Source organism: Aedes albopictus, chromosome 1 (assembly GCF_035046485.1).
Source record: "Aedes albopictus strain Foshan chromosome 1, AalbF5, whole genome shotgun sequence".
NCBI lineage: Eukaryota > Metazoa > Arthropoda > Insecta > Diptera > Culicidae > Aedes > Aedes albopictus.
In genome coordinates, this window is record NC_085136.1 from 164,802,426 (window position 1) to 164,825,299 (window position 22,874).

At 45.5% G+C, this 22,874-nt stretch overlaps 1 protein-coding gene across 1 annotated transcript in view; it reads left to right on the forward strand.

The window, feature by feature from the left end:
* Positions 1–22,874, forward strand: part of LOC109431463 (protein timeless homolog) — a 259,401-nt gene that overhangs the window by 168,793 nt on the left and 67,734 nt on the right. Inside the window, exons 9-10 of the mRNA XM_062845733.1 lie at positions 1,888–1,971; positions 2,029–2,080. Coding sequence (XP_062701717.1) covers positions 1,888–1,971; positions 2,029–2,080 — 136 coding nt within the window. The remainder of the gene's footprint in view (positions 1–1,887; positions 1,972–2,028; positions 2,081–22,874) is intronic.

The following is a 22,874-nucleotide window of genomic DNA, read 5'->3' on the forward strand; positions in this document are numbered from 1 at the left end:
GAGCGCCCTTTTAGATTCGCGAAGCCCTTCCGGTTGTCCGGTAGCGCGCCGACCCTGTGACTACGTCCGAGTCTCGCGCTGCTGAATTGTTGTCGGGCAGAACATTAGCTTCAGTGTGCAGCATAATATACGTGCACAACAAACACTCCGAAAGCACTCATGAAGGCATAAACCACCATAAACGCAATCTACGCGCATCTCCACCAGTGTCTAGAGCCGCTGCCTAAGCCACTACACCAAGATCATCATAGTAGTCCTAAATGTTCAGGAAGATCAAGAGAAGTTCAGCGTCCACCATCTGACAAATGACTCATTGATTACGTCACCTCTTAGGGCTTAGTCGGTCACACGTAGCACCTTCATCCAATGCACCTTGAGATCTTCGCGACAAACGGAATCGTTTGTCTTGAAGTATCATTGCCGGGCGAGGACGAGCTGGACGTGGTCCTTTCTAGAGGACTATTGGAGTAAAGTTAAAGGAGCCACCAACGGCACAGCCGACAGTACCATCGGGTACGTGGAACGGTGTCGACGGTTCAACAAGGAGTGCATTATTGTGCTTTTGGAGTAGAACGTAGAACGATACAATCAGAAGTGGCAAAGCAGAAACACCTCTTCCGTGAAGAAAAATGCACTGCCTGGAGTGCGAGGAAATGAAACTGCTATGCTGGTTTCGAGAAAGACGGTTTCAAACCACGAGCCGGGATTTTTTTTAGAAAGATGCATTTGCTTGAGAAACCGCCTAGGGTTACTCTTGATTATCGATTGCACTAAGCATTTTTTTACGATATTCGTGATTCCAGTCTGCAGATTTTTTTCTGTGTGCTGATCTTTTTGAAAGAAAATCAAAACAAGCTTTGATGAAACAATATACGTTCTGCCTTCCATACTCTATAACGAATAATCCCTACAATGCACACAGTAATCCCAAATATAAAGCTTCGGAATTCGTTGCTTCGGTGCGCTCTTTTCCACCGGTTCATCCACTTCGGATCACTATTTTTCAATTTAACGAATTGCTGATTGAAATTTACAAAATTGCTCTCGTTTTATCGTCTTTGCAAAGTATCTGCAAAATAACAGATAAAAACTCATTCTTCCGCACAAACTTCGATCTTTGTCTTTCGCATCGGTGCGGTGCGATGGTGGTGATGCGCCCTTGGCCCGGAAGCCGGCGGCAAGAGCTCCGGCCATTTTCCCTCTGCGGTAAGCCCTGAAGCGGTCGGAGAGGTTGGCAGCTGTGGCCCGATGGCGGCGGCGATGGGAAGCAATAGCATGTGGGTGGATGTTTCCCTGCCGGAAGGCAGCAGCAGCAGCATCAATGGATGGATGACTGTATGTGAGTGTACTTCGACCAAAGGAAGACCTCGAACCAAGCTGGGAGCTGCAGTTAGCAGCACTACTAGCATTTTCTATAAAATCAATTTCACCCGCTTTTATTCGACTTAAAGAGCATACAGCTATATTCTTATATCCCGCCCCACTCTCCGGCGGACGACGGAGTCGAAAGCTGTTTTTCCATTTAGATCCCCTTTCAATGTCTCGAGACCATTTCGCAGCAAAAGTTTATCCGTAAAAATAAAGTTTAATAGAAAACCGGAGAATAAGATAATGGTGGAAATCGCAAATGTTGCCCATTGGCTGCTGCTTTGCTGGAATATCAACAAATAAAGACCAAAGGCTGAACCACTTTGGTCGACCAAAGCCAAACATCGTGAAGGTGGAGAGAGAGCGAGGCATACGTTCTCATCTTATGGTGCATTGAACAAAACATTTGGCCCTCTATAAGCTTGAAAACAAGGGGGGGGATATAATAATTGTATGGAAAAGTTTTGAGGCGTTTTTCCAGGGGTTGCACTAATTGATTTTTCTTTCTTTTAATTTCAGAAAAACAACATTCTATAGAGAACGAGTTCATTGATCAGAATGGAGCCGATGGCTATGACGATGAGGACGACGAGGACGAAGAAGGTATGCTGATGTGAATAACAAGTTGAGTGTAAGTACTAATAGCTTTTTATTTTTCAGAGGAAAACCATATGACAGAAGTGGATTTTCGCTTCGAAGATTTTGCCAAAAGGTTAGTGCTAATTGTATCATTTTAAATGCTGACATTATTTTGATGCCAACATTAGCATTTCAATTACAGATAGAAAAAGCATGAAATTGAAGTTAATTGATCCATAGATATTGTATGTCAATAACATTCCTGCACAAGTTTCTTTACTTCTCCGGATTATCCTAAAATAATTTGAGATGTCTTCACAACATTATTGTTGATCACACTTTTAGATATCTACAACATAGATGGCAAATAGGTTTATACAAATTTTGACATAAATTGGCCTAAACGCGTCTCATACTAAAAATCAAAAAATGAACCAGACTTGAGATAAAAAATATTTATGGTAAAGAAGTAGTAATTATCTCTAAATTATCCCACTTAACATATTTTATTTCCTATGGAAAACACGAACAAAACCTAAACACACTAGAAGTTATGCTCTTTCTAGTGTGTATTGCCAACCCTTTTGGATCGGTAAATAAACTGACTCAACTTCTCATCAAGTACACCCCACCATTGAACCCGTATGCATTGTGGAATGTGCGATTAACACCTGATTGAAAATAACCCCTAGTCAAACCAAACACTTCTGGCCCGGCGTCGTCATTCGGCTGGCTGCTCAATAGACCGTCATTTCCTCAAGTGTTGTTACATATCGTTTCCGCAAACAGGACAGAGACGCTCCATAAACTAATTGCTGTTATTGTTGCTGTCGATATTGTCTTTGCTGAGAACTGGACGGGCAGCAACATACTACTACTATTAACATGTTCTGATTTCGTTTGAATAACATCAACAACAGCGCAGTCTGTTTGATAATATATCACACATTGTATACCGAATGTCCCGCTTCAAAGGTTTTGCGGGGTTTTGACCGAAAGCACCCCGGAAACAGCACAGATGTCATGTATCCCACAAATCCCACACAGAATGCCGTCGTGTCTCCGGGCTTCAGTCTTTTAGTATGGATGCTAATGCTGCTCGTTCTATGTCCAGAATACACTGCTGTCGAGAGTCGAGTCGAGTCGAGTTGGTTTGTTTATTATTGCTTCCGTTTCTGATTAAGAAAACAAGCAGATTATGTCACTGTTTCCTTTGAGTACAGGGTGTGACAGTTCAGATAAAAGTTCTGCGTTGAGAGTTATGTTTCGAAACTTTCCAGAACATTGTTGGACGCAATGCAGTGAATGAATTAGTGGATAAAATTACAGTTTCCTGACGTCCTCAATGTTGAAGAAGTGCCGTCCATCCATCAACATCCTTGATTATATCAGCTGTGGTAATCTGCTAGGGGCCGGATCACAACGTCCGAGGCCATACAGTCCCGGTCGTTAAGTCGCGTTTTTTTGCGAAATAACGTCCAAAAGTTTGGATGCGTCATAATATCCTATGTGCCTTCTTTCCTTGGACTTCGTGACATACCTGCACGTTTGGACGTTATGCCCCGAAAAAATGCGCCATAATGTCCTGGGACATTATGACCTCGGACGTTATGATACTGCGCCAATCTGCTAATGTACCACGGATCGCTTTAATCTGATCAAGTGCAAAGGATAAGGTGTAATAGGGATGGCTGAACGTTGCCGCATAGCTGCCGGCCTCGAATAGCACAATGGAAAACCTTTCTGGTGGTAAGATTCCTCCTATCGGTAATCCCAATTCAAGGAGTTAATCAACCCGCGTCGAGGAATGAATGATCGAGGGAGTGAAAAACATGCTCGATCGTTAACGAAGCCAGTGGGGCATCTCGGCACCCCTCGCAGTAATTTGTCCCTTACCGCGTTACTGCAGGGATCCGCAGTGAAAGGATCCAGTATCACTGTAAATTCGTTACCTGCACCAAGAATAGAACACGACTGAAAAAATGAGCGACAACGAAGTAATGAGAATGATGGGAAAAGGAGAATTTTTCATCTGGCTATTTGTATGCTGATTGCCGATCCTACAAGCCCCAACTTCTCGCAAAGCACCAGCTGTCTTTTGGACGGATTTTCATTGTTGGATATGAAGCAGTTTAATCACACTAAAAACCATTACGAGCGACAAAGTAAACGGGGTCTTCTTCTGGAGCTGTTATGCGCCCCCGCGGTGAACGATCGAGCATTTCACGCAGATGCTAGACTGTATGACGACCGTGCTGACGGGAATAGGCCGTGGAATGGGGAAGCCGTTTTACGAACCAGTGGGGTCAGATCCTGCTAGAGACACTGCCATACTAGACTACAATAACAGCAGACAGCGAGTGGAGGAAGAGGCGGCTGGCCAAGACCAAGCCCTCGCAGGTGGAAGACATCATACTTCAACGAAATGTATGTAGAGAGACGCTTCGCCGTCAGCGAAACCTACTTGGTTTAGACGACGACGAGCTGGTAGCGGTGCTTTCGCGTGCGTGCGATGCGACCATGCCTAGGCGAGTCCACCCTAGAAATTGAAGACCAACGGCTTACTGGTGGACTCAAGCGATTGCGGACCTGCGCTGCGCCTGCTTACGGGCGGATGCAGCGAGCACGATCTGAGGAAGAGCGAAACGAAAGACGGGTGGTGTTCGCCGCTGCAAAACCCGCGCCGAATACCGAGATAAGGGCAAGCAAAAAGGCCTGCTTTGAGTGTCTCTGTCAGAGTGCCAATGCGAATTCGCGAGGTGATGTCTACAGGATCGTGATGGCCAAGACGAGAGGTATAATCCCAACTAACAATCACTCATTTAACAGGCACCATTATGACGAATTAATTCAGTATAATGTTGAATAACATTTGAATTATTTTCACGTACAACCTATGTTCGGGTTTTGTTCACCCAAATTTGGAGAAGTTGTAAAGCATCATGTTGTGCACCAACTTAATTTTTTGTTGTTCAAAGCGTTTTACAAATGTACAAGAAAGTTGTTATTCAGCTTTGGCAAAAATGACTGAAAATAAATAAAATGCAAAAATGTTAAACTCTCACGAGAGTAATTATTTGCTCTCATGTTGAGAACACTCTCTCTCTCTCTCTCTCTCTCTTCTTGGCGTAACGTCCTCATTGGGACAAAGCCTGCTTCTCAGCTTAGTGTTCTATGAGCACTTCCACAGTTATTAACTGAGAGCTTCCTCTGCCAATGACCATTTTGCATGTGTATATCGTGTGGCAGGCACGAAGATACTCTATGCCCAAGGAAGTCAAGGAAATTTCCTTTACGAAAAGATCCTGGACCGACCGGGAATCAAACCCGTCACCCTCAGCATGGTCATGCTAAATACCCGTGCGTTTACCGCCTCGGCTATATGTTGAGAACACCTATTATGAAATAAGAATTACATATAAAATTACCTAAATCCGGATTAGATCTCGAGACCTGTCGATTGCCAGCCGCATGCCTTCCTATCTGCGCCATCCTAGAGATGGTGAGATGCAGCACCCAAAGCAAAACATAATCTTCCCTCGAATCTTCCCATGACTCAATAATGATCACCCCTGAACTTGTGTTCAGCAGTGGTGAATTAGCACAGCACGTGGTAATCAACTGAACAACGCCTTATACTTCAACAGCTGTTCAGCTCAAAACAGTAAGTATTTTTATCGCACGGTGAGAAAACTTGTATCGAATGCGGCCAAAAAGTGTTGGTCCTTTTTGAAGATATTGTTTCCAGACGAACTAATTGCGATATTAATATGTTTTTATTTTTATTATTAAATATCGATCTTTAAAATGTATGACAATATGTGGTGCGGTATGGTCTTGGACATGGTGCAGTCACAGCATCTGTTCAGGTTATATACTCATGCTCAGTCGAAGATCCGTTAAGCATTTTTTTTATTTATGCTTTTGTCATGGAATCTTGATATTATGTCATGTATTATGTTCAATAAATAGTGCATAAGGATGTTTAGGGATGCTTGAAATGTGTTGATTTCTGAATGCTGTTTGATTATCTAGGTGAATGTTCGAACAATATCCAGTAAACACGACGGGACTGCAATGTCAAATGCATCGATCCAAGCGTCTCGTACAATCGAACTGCTGCGGAAATAAAAAAAAAATGTAATAATCAAGGTACAAGTTCTCCTTGTTACAGACTAATCATAATAAATAAATGCCTCATTTTTCAATTGATTACGTCTCTTGGCACTCAATGTTAAACTATATAATTCTATTCTGTTTTATTTTATGTGATTCGTTTAAAATGTTGGTTCTTTAATAACTTGATAGTCTAAACAGTTTTAGCCATGATTTATCCCATAATCCGTACAAAGTTCCGAGTCAAACTATGACGGGCTGAAGGCGTTTATTTGACAAGTGAAAAGCACATTGTTCAGGAGCATATGCTTATCGATGCATCAGCTTAATAAGATGCAGACAAATGTTTTGTTAAATTTTTTTGTTAAGGAATCAATGCTTGTCGAATAAATTTCTTGTTAAACTTTTGAAAAGTGTTTTAATTTATCATTGTTGATACCTATGAGGAAAGTCGAACATTGACTATTTTCTCAATTGAAAAATCATTTAAACAGTAATGTGTAGAGCATAATTTTAGTTCAGCTATCATTACCATTATTAAGCAACAATTCAGCAAGCTTGTTTGTTTGTGACTTGCAATTGTTAGTTGGGATGGCTCCTACAGAGCTATCTCCAGAAATGTTGGATCGAGGGGCTTTTTCCGCGTCATGATCCTAGTCCTTGGTCTCCTTTCGTAGGACAGTTGGGGACTGGGGCTGGCAATGAGAAGAGGGTCACCGATGTGGAACTGCGGCGATAGCAAAGTCCCTTAGCGTAGATAAGGCTCCAGGTCCCGATTGAGTTCCGAACCTCCCGCGATGTTCAGGTATGCTATGCATAAATGTCTGGACGAAGGAGTTTTCCCAGAAGTTCAGAAGAGGCAGAGCCTGGTTCTATTGCCAAAGACGGGGAAAGCACCTTGAGATCCGTCAACATATTAGCATTCGCATTAGCATTAGCATTAAGCGAGTCGCACAAATTCGTAGGTGGTACAGTCCTAGACCGCTGTTATGAGGGTTGCCTCCTTCCCGTCCGAACCAAAGCACAAAGATTTGGGACTAATCTCTGACTCTTAGACAAGACTGACGCAATCCTCCAATGGTCGAGCACTGTCCTGGCCACGTCCTTGCGACTGCTGAGGGATGGGAAAGGATGGTTAGTTTTGGACACCTATGAAAAATGTAGACAGCTCTACGAACCTTGAGATCCGTCAACATATAGACCAATATACTTGATCGATACGGCGGGGAAGGTGCTTGAAAAGATCATCCTCAACAGAATGTTGAGGCATACAGAGGGTGTAGATGGTCTCTCGAGCAGCTAGTTTGACTTCGGGAAAGGGAGATCGACCGTAGACGTTATCCTGTCGGTTACAATCTCGCTACTTTGCAGTAGTGAGTTCAATAGCGTCAGTTGGCTGGCTTCCTGTATAATAAGATTATTGAAAGTTACTTCCAGAATCGAGTACTAGTTTACGACGCAGAGGTGGATTGGAAGTACATTCATATAACCTCAGGATTCCCGCAAGGTCCAGTGTGGGAGCAGCAAGCGGGTATTTTTTTTTATAGAATGAGGAAATCTGTTGGTTAGCAACTCCTTAGAAAAACCTCATTCTGCACTACCTGACCTTGCTCCGCGGCACGCCCGTTAGGGATTACTTCGTAGAGGAGGGGGGGGGGACTGTGTTTTAGCACTCTCGCTATCATCTGTCAGCCGTACATACGGCATTTCTCTAGGGGGCCAACTCGACTAACTGTTGGTCGGCCCGCCATTTCCTCTGGAGGTGGAGCACGATTGTGGATACCGTGGTCGACACGGTATTCCACTCGTCCACCCCGTACACATCCTCTCTATAATGTTATCGGGAGTAGTATCCCTGCCGCATACCTCTAACATGCTCGACCTCTGCTCCGCAAAACGCGGGCACTCGAAGAGTACATGTTCCGCCGTTTCCGCCTTGTTTGCACACTCCGGGCATGAGGGTGAGTTTGCATGCCCGAACCTGTGCAGGTACCACCTAAAGCACCCATGGCCCGACAGGAATTGTGTCAGGTGAAAGTTCACTTCGCCATGGGGCCTACACGTCCACCGGGACACGCTCGGTATGAGCCTGTGTGTCCAACTACCCTTGGTTGAAGAGTCCCAGACTCTTTGCCATTTCACCATAGACGAAGTTTTGGCGTTTCGTCGCGCACCTCTAGTACCTCTTTCATCGTAGCACTCAACATCCTCGGCCAACACCAGTGCTATCGGCATCATGGCCGCTAGCACGCATACCGCGTCTTTCGACACGGTCCGGTATGCACTGGCCACCCTAAGGCACATCAGCCTATGTACACTCTCTAGTCGGTCAACATTCCTCTGCAGCTTGAGCGCGTTCGACCATGCGGTAGTATGGACACCGCTACTGACGCGAGCAGCTTTCGCTTACTCGAGACAACTGCCGAACTGTTTGACATCATCCTAGATAATGCCATAACCGCTACACTCGCCCTCTTACAAGCATACTCGAAATGACTACTGAAGCTCAACTTGTCGACCATGACTCCAAGAAGCTTCAGTGAGCGACAGGACTCGATCGAGCACCCGCCCGTGGTGACCACTGCCTGCTGTGCAGACTGGCGGTTGTTCACCACCACCACCTCCGTCTTGTGGTGTGCGAGTGTCAGTTGCCTCGACCTCATCCAGCCCTCCACTACGTCAATCGCATGCGCTGCCGTCAATTCCACCTCTTCGAGCGACTCACCGTATACCACCAGGGTAATGTCGTCAGCGAAGCCAACCAACTTTACTCCCGGTGGTAGTGCTAGCCTCAGTACTCCATCGTATGCCGCGTTCCACAGTACCGGACCCAAGATGGATCCTTGCGGTACCCCCGCGGTGACATTGTACTGTTTTTGGCCTTCCTCAGCGTCGTAAATCAGCACCCTGTTCTGGAAGTAACTACCCAGAATACGCCTTAGGCCAGCCGGGACACCTAAGCGAGCTATGGCGCTCTCTATGGCGGCCCAGCTTACACTATTGAAGGTGTTTCTAACGTCTAGCGTTACGATCGCGCAGTACCGTATGCCTCTTTTCTTTTTCTGCAGCGCAATTTCGGCCAATCCAGTCACCGACCTAGGGCCCATATAGCCGAGGCGGTAAACGCACGGGTATTCAGCATGACCATGCTGAGGGTGACGGGTTCGATTCCCGGTCGGTCCAGGATCTTTTCGTAAAGGAAATTTCCTTGACTTCCTTGGGCATAGAGTATCTTCGTGCCTGCCACACGATATACACATGCAAAATGGTCATTGGCAGAGGAAGCTCTCAGTTAATAACTGTGGAAGTGCTCATAGAACACTAAGCTGAGAAGCAGGCTTTGTCCCAGTGAGGACGTTACGCCAAGAAGAGAGAGAGTCACCGACCTAATGGCATCCACTGTCGATCTACCTTTGCGAAACCCGTACTGGCTGTCTGATAGCCCCGCGTTGTCCGACCTCTCGGTATAGACCAATAACCTTGACAGAATGATCCGCTCTAGGAGTTTCCCGGCCGTGTCTAAAAGGCAAATTGGTCTACAAGCCGGCGGGTCGCCTGGTGGCTTCCCGTGCTTGGGCAGTAGAACCAATTTTTGCCTTTTCCACCTCTCCGGAAACTCGCCTCTATCCAAGCATCTCTGCATAGCCGATCTGACCATGTCAGGGCTAGCTTCGATGGCCGCTATAATAGCCATCCGGGCCCGGGGCCTTGTTCAGCTTAAGTGATTTCGCAATTGCGGCTAACTCATCAAGCAGTGGGTATCAGTGTAAGCGATTGCACTATTACTTCGATGCGCTCCATCAAACACTTGGGGGGTGATGATCGACGATAAGCTTACCTTCCGTAGCCACGTTGATTACGCCTGCAAATGAGCCTCCACAACTATAGTGGTACTGTCCTGGATGATGTCCAATAGCTCTGCGGTGTATGCCAGTAAGCGCCAGCTTCTGGCTAGTGTTGTCAAGTCCATACCAAGGTATGGTGGCCGCGCTAAGTACCATGGTAAGCTGGAAAGTTCCCATGGGCTGATGTGCCTGAGCGTTGCGAGTGCGTACTATACTGTGTCACATGATGCGCTCTGCGCCATCACTGGTATAGTGCCTCAGGGAAGGTTATCAGGGAGAACATAGAATGCTTCGAAATGTGCGGCACAACAAGCATACGCAGCACTGTCAGGATGGCCTCCATGGTCAAATGGCAGCGTGCGTGGGACAATTCCACCTTAGGAAGGTGGATCCATAGGTTAATCCCAAGGGTCGACAGTTGGGTTAACAGACGCCATGGGAAAGTAACGTTCTACTCAGGTCCCTTCAGGCCATGGTTGCTTCCGGTCATGCGGGTTCTCTCTTATGTTCGGTTTTGTGCTGGTTTTGAGGCTATGGCGGAACACTTTTTGTTCGTGTGCATGCGTTCTCGTACAATGCATGACCGCAAGCTTGCCAAATGTGGGAAGGACACAACTCCGGACAATCTTGTTCAGAGGATGTGTAGGGATGAGTTTGGCTGGTATGCCGTTTCAACGGCTATCACCCACATCGTCTTGGAGCTAGGCGCGTGGACTCGGAGAATGGCTAGTTCAGACGCGATACAAAAGGTGGTCCAGGAGTTCGGAGTCGTCTTCGTAGGTCATACCGGTGCCCTGCGGTCGAAATCGACCCTTATAGCGAATAAGTGGCCGCTGGGAGAACATCCTGGTAGCGTTGTTGTCGCTTGCTTGGTTGCGTCGATCTTCTGAGTTGCAATCGAGCCCGTGGTTGGAAAGAAGTTCCCGGGAAAGGGCCGGGACAGGCCCTATTGTCAGCAACCGTCTGGTGCCGCTGATAGGGCCTGAAGGGTACTTGCAAAACAGTTGGGCGCGGGGGTGGTAGTTGACCCTGCCCGGCTTCCGTGGACAAAGGGAGTGGTGAGGACCACTCGGGAAACTGGTAAAGCGCCAGCATGCTATCTTGGAGAACTCTGCAAAGCTAATCGCTGATGTCCGTTGCTGCAGGCTACGCAGCTAATCTTGAGGGTGCGATGTGCGCTAGCCTCTCTCCGATGCAATGCCTTCTTGGTGGTTGCTTGGAGACCATGGGAATGTGTTTAGTGGGTCGAGGAGAGAGTGGCTTTTACTTTTATTGTAAAAGGGGGTCTCAATCCCACACTACCTGAACCTCCCTGTTCGATTGTCTGTTGAGGAGATTTTTAACCCATGGTATAGAAGGAAAATTATGGACTGGTCAGTGTGTCCTTTGGCCATACACGAATTACCGGAGGTTTGTTTCATGTGTCTTGAATCGGGAAACAAGTCGTGGGACTGTAACGACCCTGACAAGTGCTTGATTTGTTCCGGGTATTTCTTCGAACAACAAGCAAGGACAAACAAACAAGGAGGCCCAAGGTGCCCGGCCTCCAAAAGAGCTAACTGGGCCACTGGGTAGCAGATGGATTTAAAATGGCGGCGATAAGTACAACGGGGAAATATCCAGTCCAGGAGTTGATGTTTACACCCTACGAGGGTTTCGTGGTTGCCAAGGTCAACGGAATCTTCATATGCACATCCGAGGTGGTCGATCGAGCATTTCACGCTGTTGCTGAATTATATGACAGCCGTGCTGATAGAGCGAAGCCGGTGGTTATAGCGGGTGATTTTAATGCCCATGATTGTTCCACTGACTGTACTCGACGTTGATCTGGTTAATGTTGATATTAGAAGTACCTTCAACCGGAACGCAGCGGCGTCGATCATCAACCTTACACACTCAAAACACACACGCGCTCTCGGCAAAATCGCGCATAGTTGTATATTCAGGTAAACATTAAACAGGTATCTTAGCAAAAAGTGACGTTTGTTAGCTGACTCAGCAAAACTTTTTCCGAATGTGAGTAAGCAACTATGATTTCGGCATAATGACTGCGGATCTAAGTAAAAATCTGAAAAAGAGCCGATATCCCTGCAGTCATAATTAAGTGTGAACTATTTGTAGTCCAGGCCTAACAAGTAGTTCGAACTGGACGATAGATAATACCTTCGTTCAAAGTAAGCGGTGGCCCGTTATCAACGGTACTTTCTCGTGCATGTGATGCCACCGTTGTTCTGCTGTTCTTCGCATAGTTGTCCAATTTTAGATGGGAATCCCATATTACATGGGATAATAATGCTTACAACAGCAGCGTATAGCTGGGGCCCGTAGCGTAGTGGCTACACGTTCACTTCATAAGTGGATGGCCATGGGTTCGATCCCAGCCCCGGCACTTACAATTTTTCGTCAGTTGCTCTTTCCCCCGAGAGCGGCTGACACCTGACCCTCCTCTGAGCATATGCTCTAACGGACCCGGAAACTTGGATATCGGCTAACGGCAACTCATAATGGACCGCCAATCGGACTGAAAAAGGAACAAGAGCCGCCCAAGTGACAGCAGCGCAAAGGCTCGATATAGTAGAATTAGAATAGAATACATTTAGGCGCTGTACAAAAGTGTAAGTGCAGCTGCCAATTGGAATCGCTCACGCAGTGCCCTAGTGGACAAAAGAGCTGTAAATTAGGCTAAGTGATTGAAGAATAAAACAGCAGCGTACTGGTGGACTCAAGCTATTGCGAACAGCAGAAGTTTTATTATGAGGGCCTGTGTCAGAGTGCCAATACGAATCCTAGAGACTGAGGCGCAAGATAAGGAATAGGTCACCGATGAAGAACTTGCGGAGATTAAAGAATTCTTCAGTGTATTTAACTCGATTTTACCATTACACTTTACGTTGTCTGGTTCACCTTCCAATATTGAGTGCTTTGACCCTCAAATTCAAAACAATGTTCAACATTTTGTTAAGTTTTCGAGTGTTGTGTAACGGATAACGACTCGTTCTATAAATACTTAAGCTAACATTACAGCCGCATATCCACTGGTACACTCTGTACTTTGGACCCACTTTACCTCATGAATGTGTCGGCGTACATGCAAAAGGAAGCAAACGGCCAACGACCATAAATACACTATGTACACACATGTATATCAAAGTACACACATATGCGATAATTGGTAAAACGAAGGCAAACTCCGTGTACATTACTTGTGAAGCAAGGCGTCCACAAAATGTTTGCACAACTGGTGCCTTGCTTGCCCTCCTGTCGGCTCTTTGGGTCTGACTGAATATCGAAAACGGAGATACACACAGCTCTCCCAGTCTCTCTCAGAACTTCCAACGGATGCGATGGGTGAAAGCTGCTATTCTCGTTATAGTTATATGCGGCCAGCCAGGATATGGTACGGTTAAGCTGCTTATCTATGGGAGATGAAATGCATGTCGCCATTATCGGAAGGTGCCTTGCACATGATAGGCGAATCGTCGCAAGCGATATGGTGACTCTGAAGTTATTTACCTGACTGAGGAAAAACAACTGTAGCCAGTTTGTAATTGCGTGCATAATTCATGTCTTCAATTAAGCGGCTAAATGGTGCTAAGGCATGGTTAGAGTAAATGCAGGTGGAACTTACACTATTACTAAATTTTATCAAACTCGGTGCCAACATATGTATAACATTGTATATGTTAATACTATATGGAAAATCATACAATAATCTTCAAGCTAATCATATTGGTTGAGTATGATTACGGGAAACTCATTCATTTCATTTCATTTATTTAGTTCACATCAAATTCATGATAATACTGAATCAACAATTTGCCGCCATAATACTCGATTTGCAGCTGCAGCTCTCCATCCTCGGTCACGCCCAACACTCGCCAGATCACGCTCCACCTGGTCCACGGGAAACTATAAATTGTAAATTATCCAATACTGCTGGATAATTTATAATTTATCTATATTTATAATGGAATCTATTTCTTCATAGTTATAACTGAACGATCCGGGGTCTCCAGTTAGCCTAGCGGTTAAGACTATGGATCGCCAATCCGGAGACGGCGGGTTCGATTCCCGTTTCGGTCGGAGAAATTTTCTCGTATCATTGTCCTTGCCTCACAATCAGGCTTGGAAAGCGTAATAGAAATACACTAGAACTCTAATGGCGCTGTAGTCACTTTTCTCAATTAATTATTTCAATAACTTTAATTACAATAATTCACTATTTTCAAGTGTCCTTCTTGTAGAGAATCTTTTGTTCTCGTAAACAAAATTAACTTGACACTTCTAGTACCGCTGCTGACGCTGTAAGGGCGTGGAAAACTAGATGTTAGTCACACGAACAGTCCCGACATTGAACTTCTGTGACTAGTTATTCTACTGAAAGCGTCAACACGGGTCGTCACGCGAAATTTACAGAAGTGCCTCTCTCAAATGTCATCGAATCGAGAGACAATGACCAAGAGAGTCTAACATCGCTCATTTTTCGGTCATGAAGCGTGACATGGTTGTAAACAGTGCTGGTAAAAACTCAAATTCTCAAATCTCATGGTTGAGTTGTCTCACGCGCAATTCTTGACTCGGAAAACTCACCGTCGAAAAAATCATTCACGAGTTGACTCGTGATTTCACTCATTGATTTATTTCTTGGTGTTTTTATTATTTACATTGAAGTGTTTAAGATTATATGATAGAACATAACCCAGGCAACCAGTCATCGTATAAGATGTTGCATAAGATGATAAAGTGGAGGCCATATGCGTACATGCCTCCATTTAGGCGCATGTAAAATGTACGCATATCGCCTCCACTTTAACATCTTATACAACATCTTATACGATGACTGGTTGACTGGGAAGCAAATCTAGCGTACAACAACATTGAATGGCGTAAAAATTGATTTGGATTCGTTTCACAAGCGAACGAGATTTCGACGTTTGACTCGTGAGAGCGAGATTTTGCATGAGAATCTCGCTCGTGAGAAAATGATTCACAATCGCGCGCGAGTTTGCTCACGCAGGAGCGGTTCATGAGTGTGCTTTGAGTGTGATTTTACCAACACTGGTTGTAAACAAGGCAATTACTACAACATGGATTTTGTCATTGTTTAAATCCGTCAAAGCATGAATGTATGTCCTCTCTATCTATGAAACTCAACGGCCAGCCTAAATTTCTTGGACCAGGTGAAAATTTTAATTTCAAAACAATATGAAAGTTTCCGTCATGACGCTTGATCATTGCAAAATGACATGACGAAATGCGAGAATACTCGTTTTATCTTGTGACGATGAAAGGGCCTACTTGTTCATCGTCATGGGAAGCTCACGACCAATAACAGCGCTGATTGAAGGGCTTTCTTTGCCTGCCATTGCATGAATTTGTATATTGTGACTCACAATATACAAATTCATGCAATGGCAGGCAAAGAAAGCCATAAGTTGAAGCAAGGCAGGCCAAGTTCCAGTGAGAACGTCGAGCCATAAAGAAGAAGAAGAACTGAACGATCCAAACATCTTTAAAAGTTTGGCAACTCATGTAGTTAGCTATTGCTTGAGTCGTTTTGTAGATATTTAAGAATTTGCATATGTTTCCTCTTCCATGTTTAGACACAACAAATAATAAACCCACAGAGGAAAACACAGAGCGACTGTGGCGAAAGCAAATACCTAATGGTATAAATTTAATCCCGTTAATAAATTTCATTAAAACAACTTTATTTAAATATATTTGTGTCGATTGTGTGTTGTTCCCGCTGCTCTTGTGTAGCAAGTTGCGACCCAGTGTTGGTTCATATGGATCCACCATCTCCGCATAAGCATAAGCCCTCCGCTTGGTGGGGTGCCATTAGGTACGTTCATGACTGTAAGCCGCGTGATCTTCTTAGGTTATGTTCCCTTTTCCGCTATTATCTCTGTCTGACTGCTGGCTGCGGTCACAGACAAAATTTTGGCTGAGCAGCATAATTTTTGCTGCAGCTATTACAATGCGACATGGAGGTTGTACATACATATGGTGCACTTGTTCGGCTGGGTGGGTAGATTATTGTTCCTTTGCCGAAACGATGTTGTGCGGTATGCTTGCGGGATACTGGAATTATGGTCTGAACGATTGCAATGGCATTGTGCACATTAGTTTTAATTTTAATTCAAAATGAGCCAATTTTGAGAAGCGATGTTTTGTAGGTTCTGGAATGTGACTGATTCTACATGTAAACGTGCTTATATACTTGCCAGACGATATTAAACACACAAAAAATACACAATTGTATATGTCGGTCGCGTAATAAAAGTTATAGGAGTGAAAGATGTACTATATTTTTTATAACACTAGGTAAATACAATATTCTCTCAAGTTACCATATCTGCTAGCTTCAACTTTCGGACTGATAAATGATAGGACTGCTAGTAGCTCAGCAAATTATCCCACTACATGGATTTCATATCTGTCGCCTGTCGGCGTAAGCCATGTCAGTGAATAAATTTTGTTAATCGCTTTACTGTCAAGCTTCACGCTGTTTCATAATCTGCATTGCCCAAGTTTGCGTCTACCTAATCCCCGCCATTATCCTGGCTGATTTCTCCCCATACACACGCCCACACCCTGCCAACGGCAGTCGGGATTTTCTCCCCGTCTAACATCTTCCTTAAAATGAGTGAAACCGGAAAAACTATGCCAAGGAGAAAGATTTTAAATCTCCCTACATACCGTTAGTAGATGGAAATTGGGACTCATTAAACGCTGCCGGTGGCGAGGAAAACTGTTGCAGGCCATGGCTGCCGGGGCAATTTTCAGCAACTTGACGATGATGATAGCTTCTGGCTCAGAGAAGACGTAGACGTCTATGCGAAAACCGTATATTCTTAGGATCATCAGATGGTTCGGAGGGAACGGAAGGGACAGTTGTGTTGGTGGTTGGCTTTGCGAAGCTGGATGACGACGACGGCAGCGGCGCCGACGAAGGCGACGGTAGCTTAAGTTTTTACTCAAATTATAAAGTATTTATCTTTTCCTACACGAACAATGTTCTGACGAGCTAAGGCAGCCGGAGTAACTATGCCTTCCCTTCTGAGAAGGGAAGGACAGAATACTGTAGTGTAGGACGATGTTGGTATAAGCAGCTTGCAGACAGTAATCGTTTAAGGAAACTTTTTAATAACTTCAAAAGCAAATAACGTGATTTGCGGATGCACGCAGTTATTTCTCTTATTTCCATTCCCCATTAATTTGAATTGACTTCTACGTCGTTTGTTTGTCATCGAAATGCAAGCAAATAGTGTTACTGTTTTATTTTTCTGAATAAATTTCTCGATTCTAGATAGATGATTTCTAAACAATCTACATACTGAGCCATCCTACACTCGAGAAGTTCTACACATCCTGCGAAATATTGCGACCATTACGAGCCAATCGTTAGAGCCAATTTCTGAAAAACGGCGAAACTAGGAAAGTAGGTTCTTTTTATTGGTTGAGGAAATCTGTTAATCATGGGCTCCTATAGCCACAGTTGTTAAGGTGTGGCTATTCAGTGTGACCATGCTGTGGGTGACAAGTTCGATTCCCGGTCGGTCCAGGAACTTTTTGTAACGGAAATTTCTTTGACTTCCTTGGGCAGAGGAAGCTCTCTCGATCACTATTGCAGTTTCGACCTCATCCAAGCCTATATGCATCACATGAACCGCTGTCAGTTCCATTGCCTCTATCGACTTGCCGTACACCACGAGGGTAATGTCGTCGACAAAACCAAACAGTTTCAATACGCTGTCTTACATCGCGTTTCATAGTACTGGTCCAGTATTCACCCCTGAGGCACCCCCGCGGTGAACTTCTGCGCGTCGATCTGTTGTAACTCCTCTCTCCTTCCTTGGTGTAGACACTATAATACTAGCGTGACGACCGCGCAAATTCCCATCGGCTGCAGCCGTCTTCCTCCGTTCCGTGTTCCACCCTGTATCAATCGCCAGATGATCACTGTGTGTACCTCTCTGAGTAAGGTTTTTTTTTCCAAACCATGGGGGGATAATTCGATTAACAGGCACTTCCAGGTAGTGTGGGGTTAAGGACCGTCTTCTACAATAAAAGTAAAAGCCAGGACTACTTTTTCTTTGACTCACCAACCAACATTCCCATGGTCGCCAAGCCATTCGTCTCTCCGGAACCACCAAGAAGGCATTGCTTCGGAGAGGGGCTAGTGCACATTATGTTGCCCTGCAGTAACGAACATCGATGACACGTTTTAGGGAGTCCACCATGCCAGTTTCCCGAGTGGTCCTTGTCATTCCCTTTGTCCTCGGAAGACAGGGTCGACACCACGCCTGCTCCCAACTGCACATCAAGTATCAAGAGCTGATACCGTGTGCACAGCGATTTGACCTACCCGCAAGTAAGGCCCTATCAGCCAGCACAAAGACACGTGCCGACATGCGGCCTCCACGTGCCCCGACCTTTCCGGGGACCCCTTTCAAACCGCGGGCTCGGATCCAATCCAGTAGACCGACGCCATGGTAGCAACGCTATCAGGATGTCCTCCCAGTGGCCACTTGATCGCTGTAAGGGTCGATTTCGACCGCAGGGCACCGGTATGACCTACGTAACCGACTCCGAACCCTTGGACCACCTCTTCTATCGCGTATGCACTAGCCATTCTCTGAGTCCACGCGCCACCTCCTCTGTAGCTCCAAGACGATGTGGGTGATAGCCGTTGAAATGGCATTCCAGCCAAAATCATCCCTACACATCCTCTGGACAAGATTATACGGAGTTGTGCTCTCCCCGCTTGTGGCAAGCATGCGGTCACGCATTGTGCGAAAACGCGGACACACGAACAAAACGTGTTCCGCCGTTTTCTCTAAACCTGCACAAACCGGATATTCGGTTGATAAGGTTGCCGATAGGCACCATACCAGTGATGACGCAGAGCGCGTCGTGTGACATCCTCAGGCACATGAGCCTGTCTGTAAGTACTTTCCAGCTTACCACGGTAGCTTTCGGTTCTTAGCGCCGTGCCCCACGCCGGGCCACCATACCAAAGTATGGACGAAGCGACACTAGCCAGAAGCTTGTGCTTACTGGCGTACACCGCAGAGCCATTGGGCATCATCCGGGGCAGTGCCACTATAGCTGTGGAGGCTATTTTACAGGCGAAATCAACGTGGCTACCGATGGAAAACTTATCATCGATCATCACGCCCAAGTGTTTGACGGAGCGCTTCGACGTGATAGTGCAATCGCCTAAACTGATCATCGCTTGCTGCTCCGACTTCCGGTTGTTCACAACCATCACCTCAGTTTTGTGGTGAGCCAACTCCAGTTCCTTGGACCTCATCCACGCCTCCACAACCTTGATCAACTGGGTGGTAGTCAACTCCACTTCTTCGATCACCGTAGACTTCGAGCGTAATGTCGTTAGCAAAGCCGACAATCTCCAGTCCTACCGAGAACTCTTACTTCAACACCTCGCCATTCCATAACGCCGGACCCAGGATGAAACCTTGCGGGACTTCTGAGATTATATGAAAGCACTGCAGGCCCACCTCTGTGTCATAAACTAGTACTCGATTTTGGAAGTAACTTCCGAGAATCTTGTACAGGTACCAGGGTATTCCCAGACGCAGGAGCGCATCGGAAATAGCTGGGCAACTGACGCTATTAAACACGGTCTTTACATCCAGAGTCACTACTGTACAATAATGAATCCCCCTTCTTTGACGCGCTCGAGTGCTTTCCCGGCGGTTTTTGTAACCGACAGAATAGCGTCTACGGTCGACCTCCCCTTTCCGGAAGGCTACACGTGAGACCATTTACATATGTACACCCTCGGTGTGCCTCAACATTCTATCGAGGATGATCTTTTTGAGCACCTTCTCCGCCGTGTCGGTCAAGCATATTGGTCCATATGCCGATGGGTCTCCGCGTGGTTTCCCCACCTTTGGCAATAGATTCCGGCTCTGTCGTTTCCAAACCTCTGGGAAAACTCCTTCGTCCAGGCATTTCTGCATAGCAGACCTGAACATGCCGGGAGCCTCTGTAATAGCTATTTTAATGCCAGGTTTGGAACTCCATCCGGACCTGGGGCCTTACCTACGCTAAAGGACTTTGCTATCCCTGCAAAGTTCCTAATCGGTGACCCTCTCCTCATCGCCAGCCCCAGTTTTCAGCTGTCCTACGAAAGGGGGCCAAGGACTAGGATCATGGCGCGGAAAAAGCCCCTTGTTGATGCCCTCCTACATCTCTGGAGACTGCTCTGTAGCAGCAATTACACTTCTTGTCTTGGCCATCACGATCTTGTAGGCATCAACCCAAAATTCGCATTTGCACTCTGATAGAGACTCTCAAAGCAGGGCCTATTTGCTTGCCCTGATCTCATTCTCCAGCGCAACTTTGACAGCGGCGAACACCATCCGAGGTTCGTTTCGCTCTTTCTCAAATCGTGCTGGCTGCATTCGCTGCCTAGCCCGCAAAACTTAAAAGCCGCATGGCTAAAGAGGTTGCAATGCCTGCTCCCAAATTCTACGGTGTATTATGGACGATGTGAGTTCTTGGACTTGCATTGGAAACTTGGCCCCATGACCCCCTTGTGCATCAATAAAATAAAATAAAATAAAATAAAATAAAATAAAATAAAATAAAATAAAGACTTCGAGACTGACTGCCACAGCAACTGTTGTACGGCCTCACAGTGGTGCAGGTTCACCCCACATGTCAGGCATTTTAGTGCCGATTTACACTTCTTAGCGATATGGCCATCTTCTGCGCACTTCTTGTCGAGTTTACTGCTATCGGAGCCCTCGCACGCTCACGACTTGTGTCCTTGCTCGGAATCACTTGAAGCATCCAAGTATCCTTTTTTCCTGGGTCCGGGCTTGGCTTCATTTGCCCCTTGTGCGCTTTGTTGCCGACTTAGAAGCTTGGTTCCTTCTGCCGGGCGCTTCTTGTTCCCAGGGGGCCCTCTCCGCAGGTTTCGGTCGTACAGCTCGAGCCGTGGCGTGGGGTTGTTTTCCATCTCCTCTACGGCTCCGGCGAGATGCACGTTTGGTTTCGTGTGCATTCATCACGCTTCCAGCAAAGAAGAATCTGTCTGTTTGGGTGGACCTCTCTTCTTTGCGTGCATCGACCGCGCTCCGCTCCTCGGCTAGAAGGACTTACTTCTTCTTGGCCACAGCCACCGACTTGCGAAGTTTCAGCTGACCTTGTTTGAGGTCCTTCCAGATGTCGTTCATTTCTGTTGGGTCTCCCTTAACCCTAGTAAGATGTTGGGGTCAATATGACGCAGCCCAGGCACGCTGGGCGTGCACTACACCAGCGTGGTCAGGTATCAGTAGGTCGGCTTCAGAGGCACGTGGTGCGTCTATCCTAACATCCTAGGAGGGTTAAAGCGGTTATCTTTCTATGCCAAGTACTCGCAAATGATCCTGGTTTAGCCCAGGCCGGATAGCCGGATCAGTGCTATTCAGGAGTGTTGATCTGATCCTACTTCAACCCAGTTATATAGTTTCATAAGCTTGGTACAGGTCGGAAACATACTTTAATGCTTCATTACGGTCGGTGTCATGTCGGAAGAGGCTCATCAAAGCCTACTGCTGAGCCCCGTCACGCCTAGGCTTACTCCGCGTGAGCTATCTGTGCACCCAGAGCTCGATCACCTCCAAGGGATTCGCCAAAGGTGGTAATTTCGTAGGGCCCATATAGCCGAGGCGGTAAACGCACGGGTATTCAGCATGACCATGCTGAGGGTGACGGGTTCGATTCCCGGTCGGTCCAGGATCTTTTCGTAAAGGAAATTTCCTTGACTTCCTTGGGCATAGAGTATCTTCGTGCCTGCCACACGATATACGCATGCAAAATGGTCATTGGCAGAGGAAGCTCTCAGTTAATAACTGTGGAAGTGCTCATAGAACACTAAGCTGAGAAGCAGGCTTTGTCCCAATGAGGACGTTACGCCAAGAAGAAGAAGAAGGTAATTTCACACTGGTGTGAAAATATGGTTCGGATATGTAATGCTAGGCTTTCACCTACTATAAATATAATGGACGCGATACAGCATTTCATACTTACAGGGTGGCCACTCAGTCGGGAATTTCGGGAAAACCGGGAAAAGCTCGGGAATTTGAAACCACCGGGAAAATGTCGGGAAAACCTGGGGAATTGTTGCTAGCCACCGGGAATTTCCAACATGGACATTCGGGCGACTTCTAAAATGTATACTGTCTCCAAAAACATAAGTATGAGAATCTGTGGGATATGCAGTCAAAAACTGTTGAGCGAACTGGCTGTTTTCTTGAAAATTAATATCTTGTCTCCGAGTAATGGCATTTTTTTAAATTTCTTTGTATTTTTGAATTCTTCACACCGAGTAATGACAATTAAAGTTAATCATAGTGATGTTACCTAACATCACAATTTGAATAATTTAAAAGATATTCTAAAGAACACTCTGGTGGAAAGACTGGTTGAGACAAATCAAAATATTTATAAATTCATATGGCCCTTCTGCATTTCAGGATACATGTTCAGTTCTATAAAAGTTCTATAAAACAAAAAATATAACTTACTTTCTGAAAAAAGTCCTGGTACAATCTCTATGAGAATGTTTGTTATAGCGTATGAGTGAAAAGTCTTTGAGAGATTCGGATAGGATGCTGATAAAATTTTTGAATGATTTTTTGAAATAATTGCTCCAAGAAATTCTTGATGTAATGCCAGAAGAAATTCAAATTAAAATTTTAAAAAATTTGGATGAGTGATTCTGGTTAAAACATTCTTACAATTTATAAATAAATAAGTGAAAAACATTTGGAAGAATATAAGAATCAAAAGCACGCCTTGTGTAGTTCATTAAAGTATTTCAATAATTTGTTTAGAACATTTCTGTAGTTTTTCATTAAGTTCTTTGCTGTATTCTTTTGTTGAACTGGTGAAAAAAGTGTTCGGAGAAAGCTGGAGTAAGTTGTTTGAAAAATCCCTTGTTTTGAA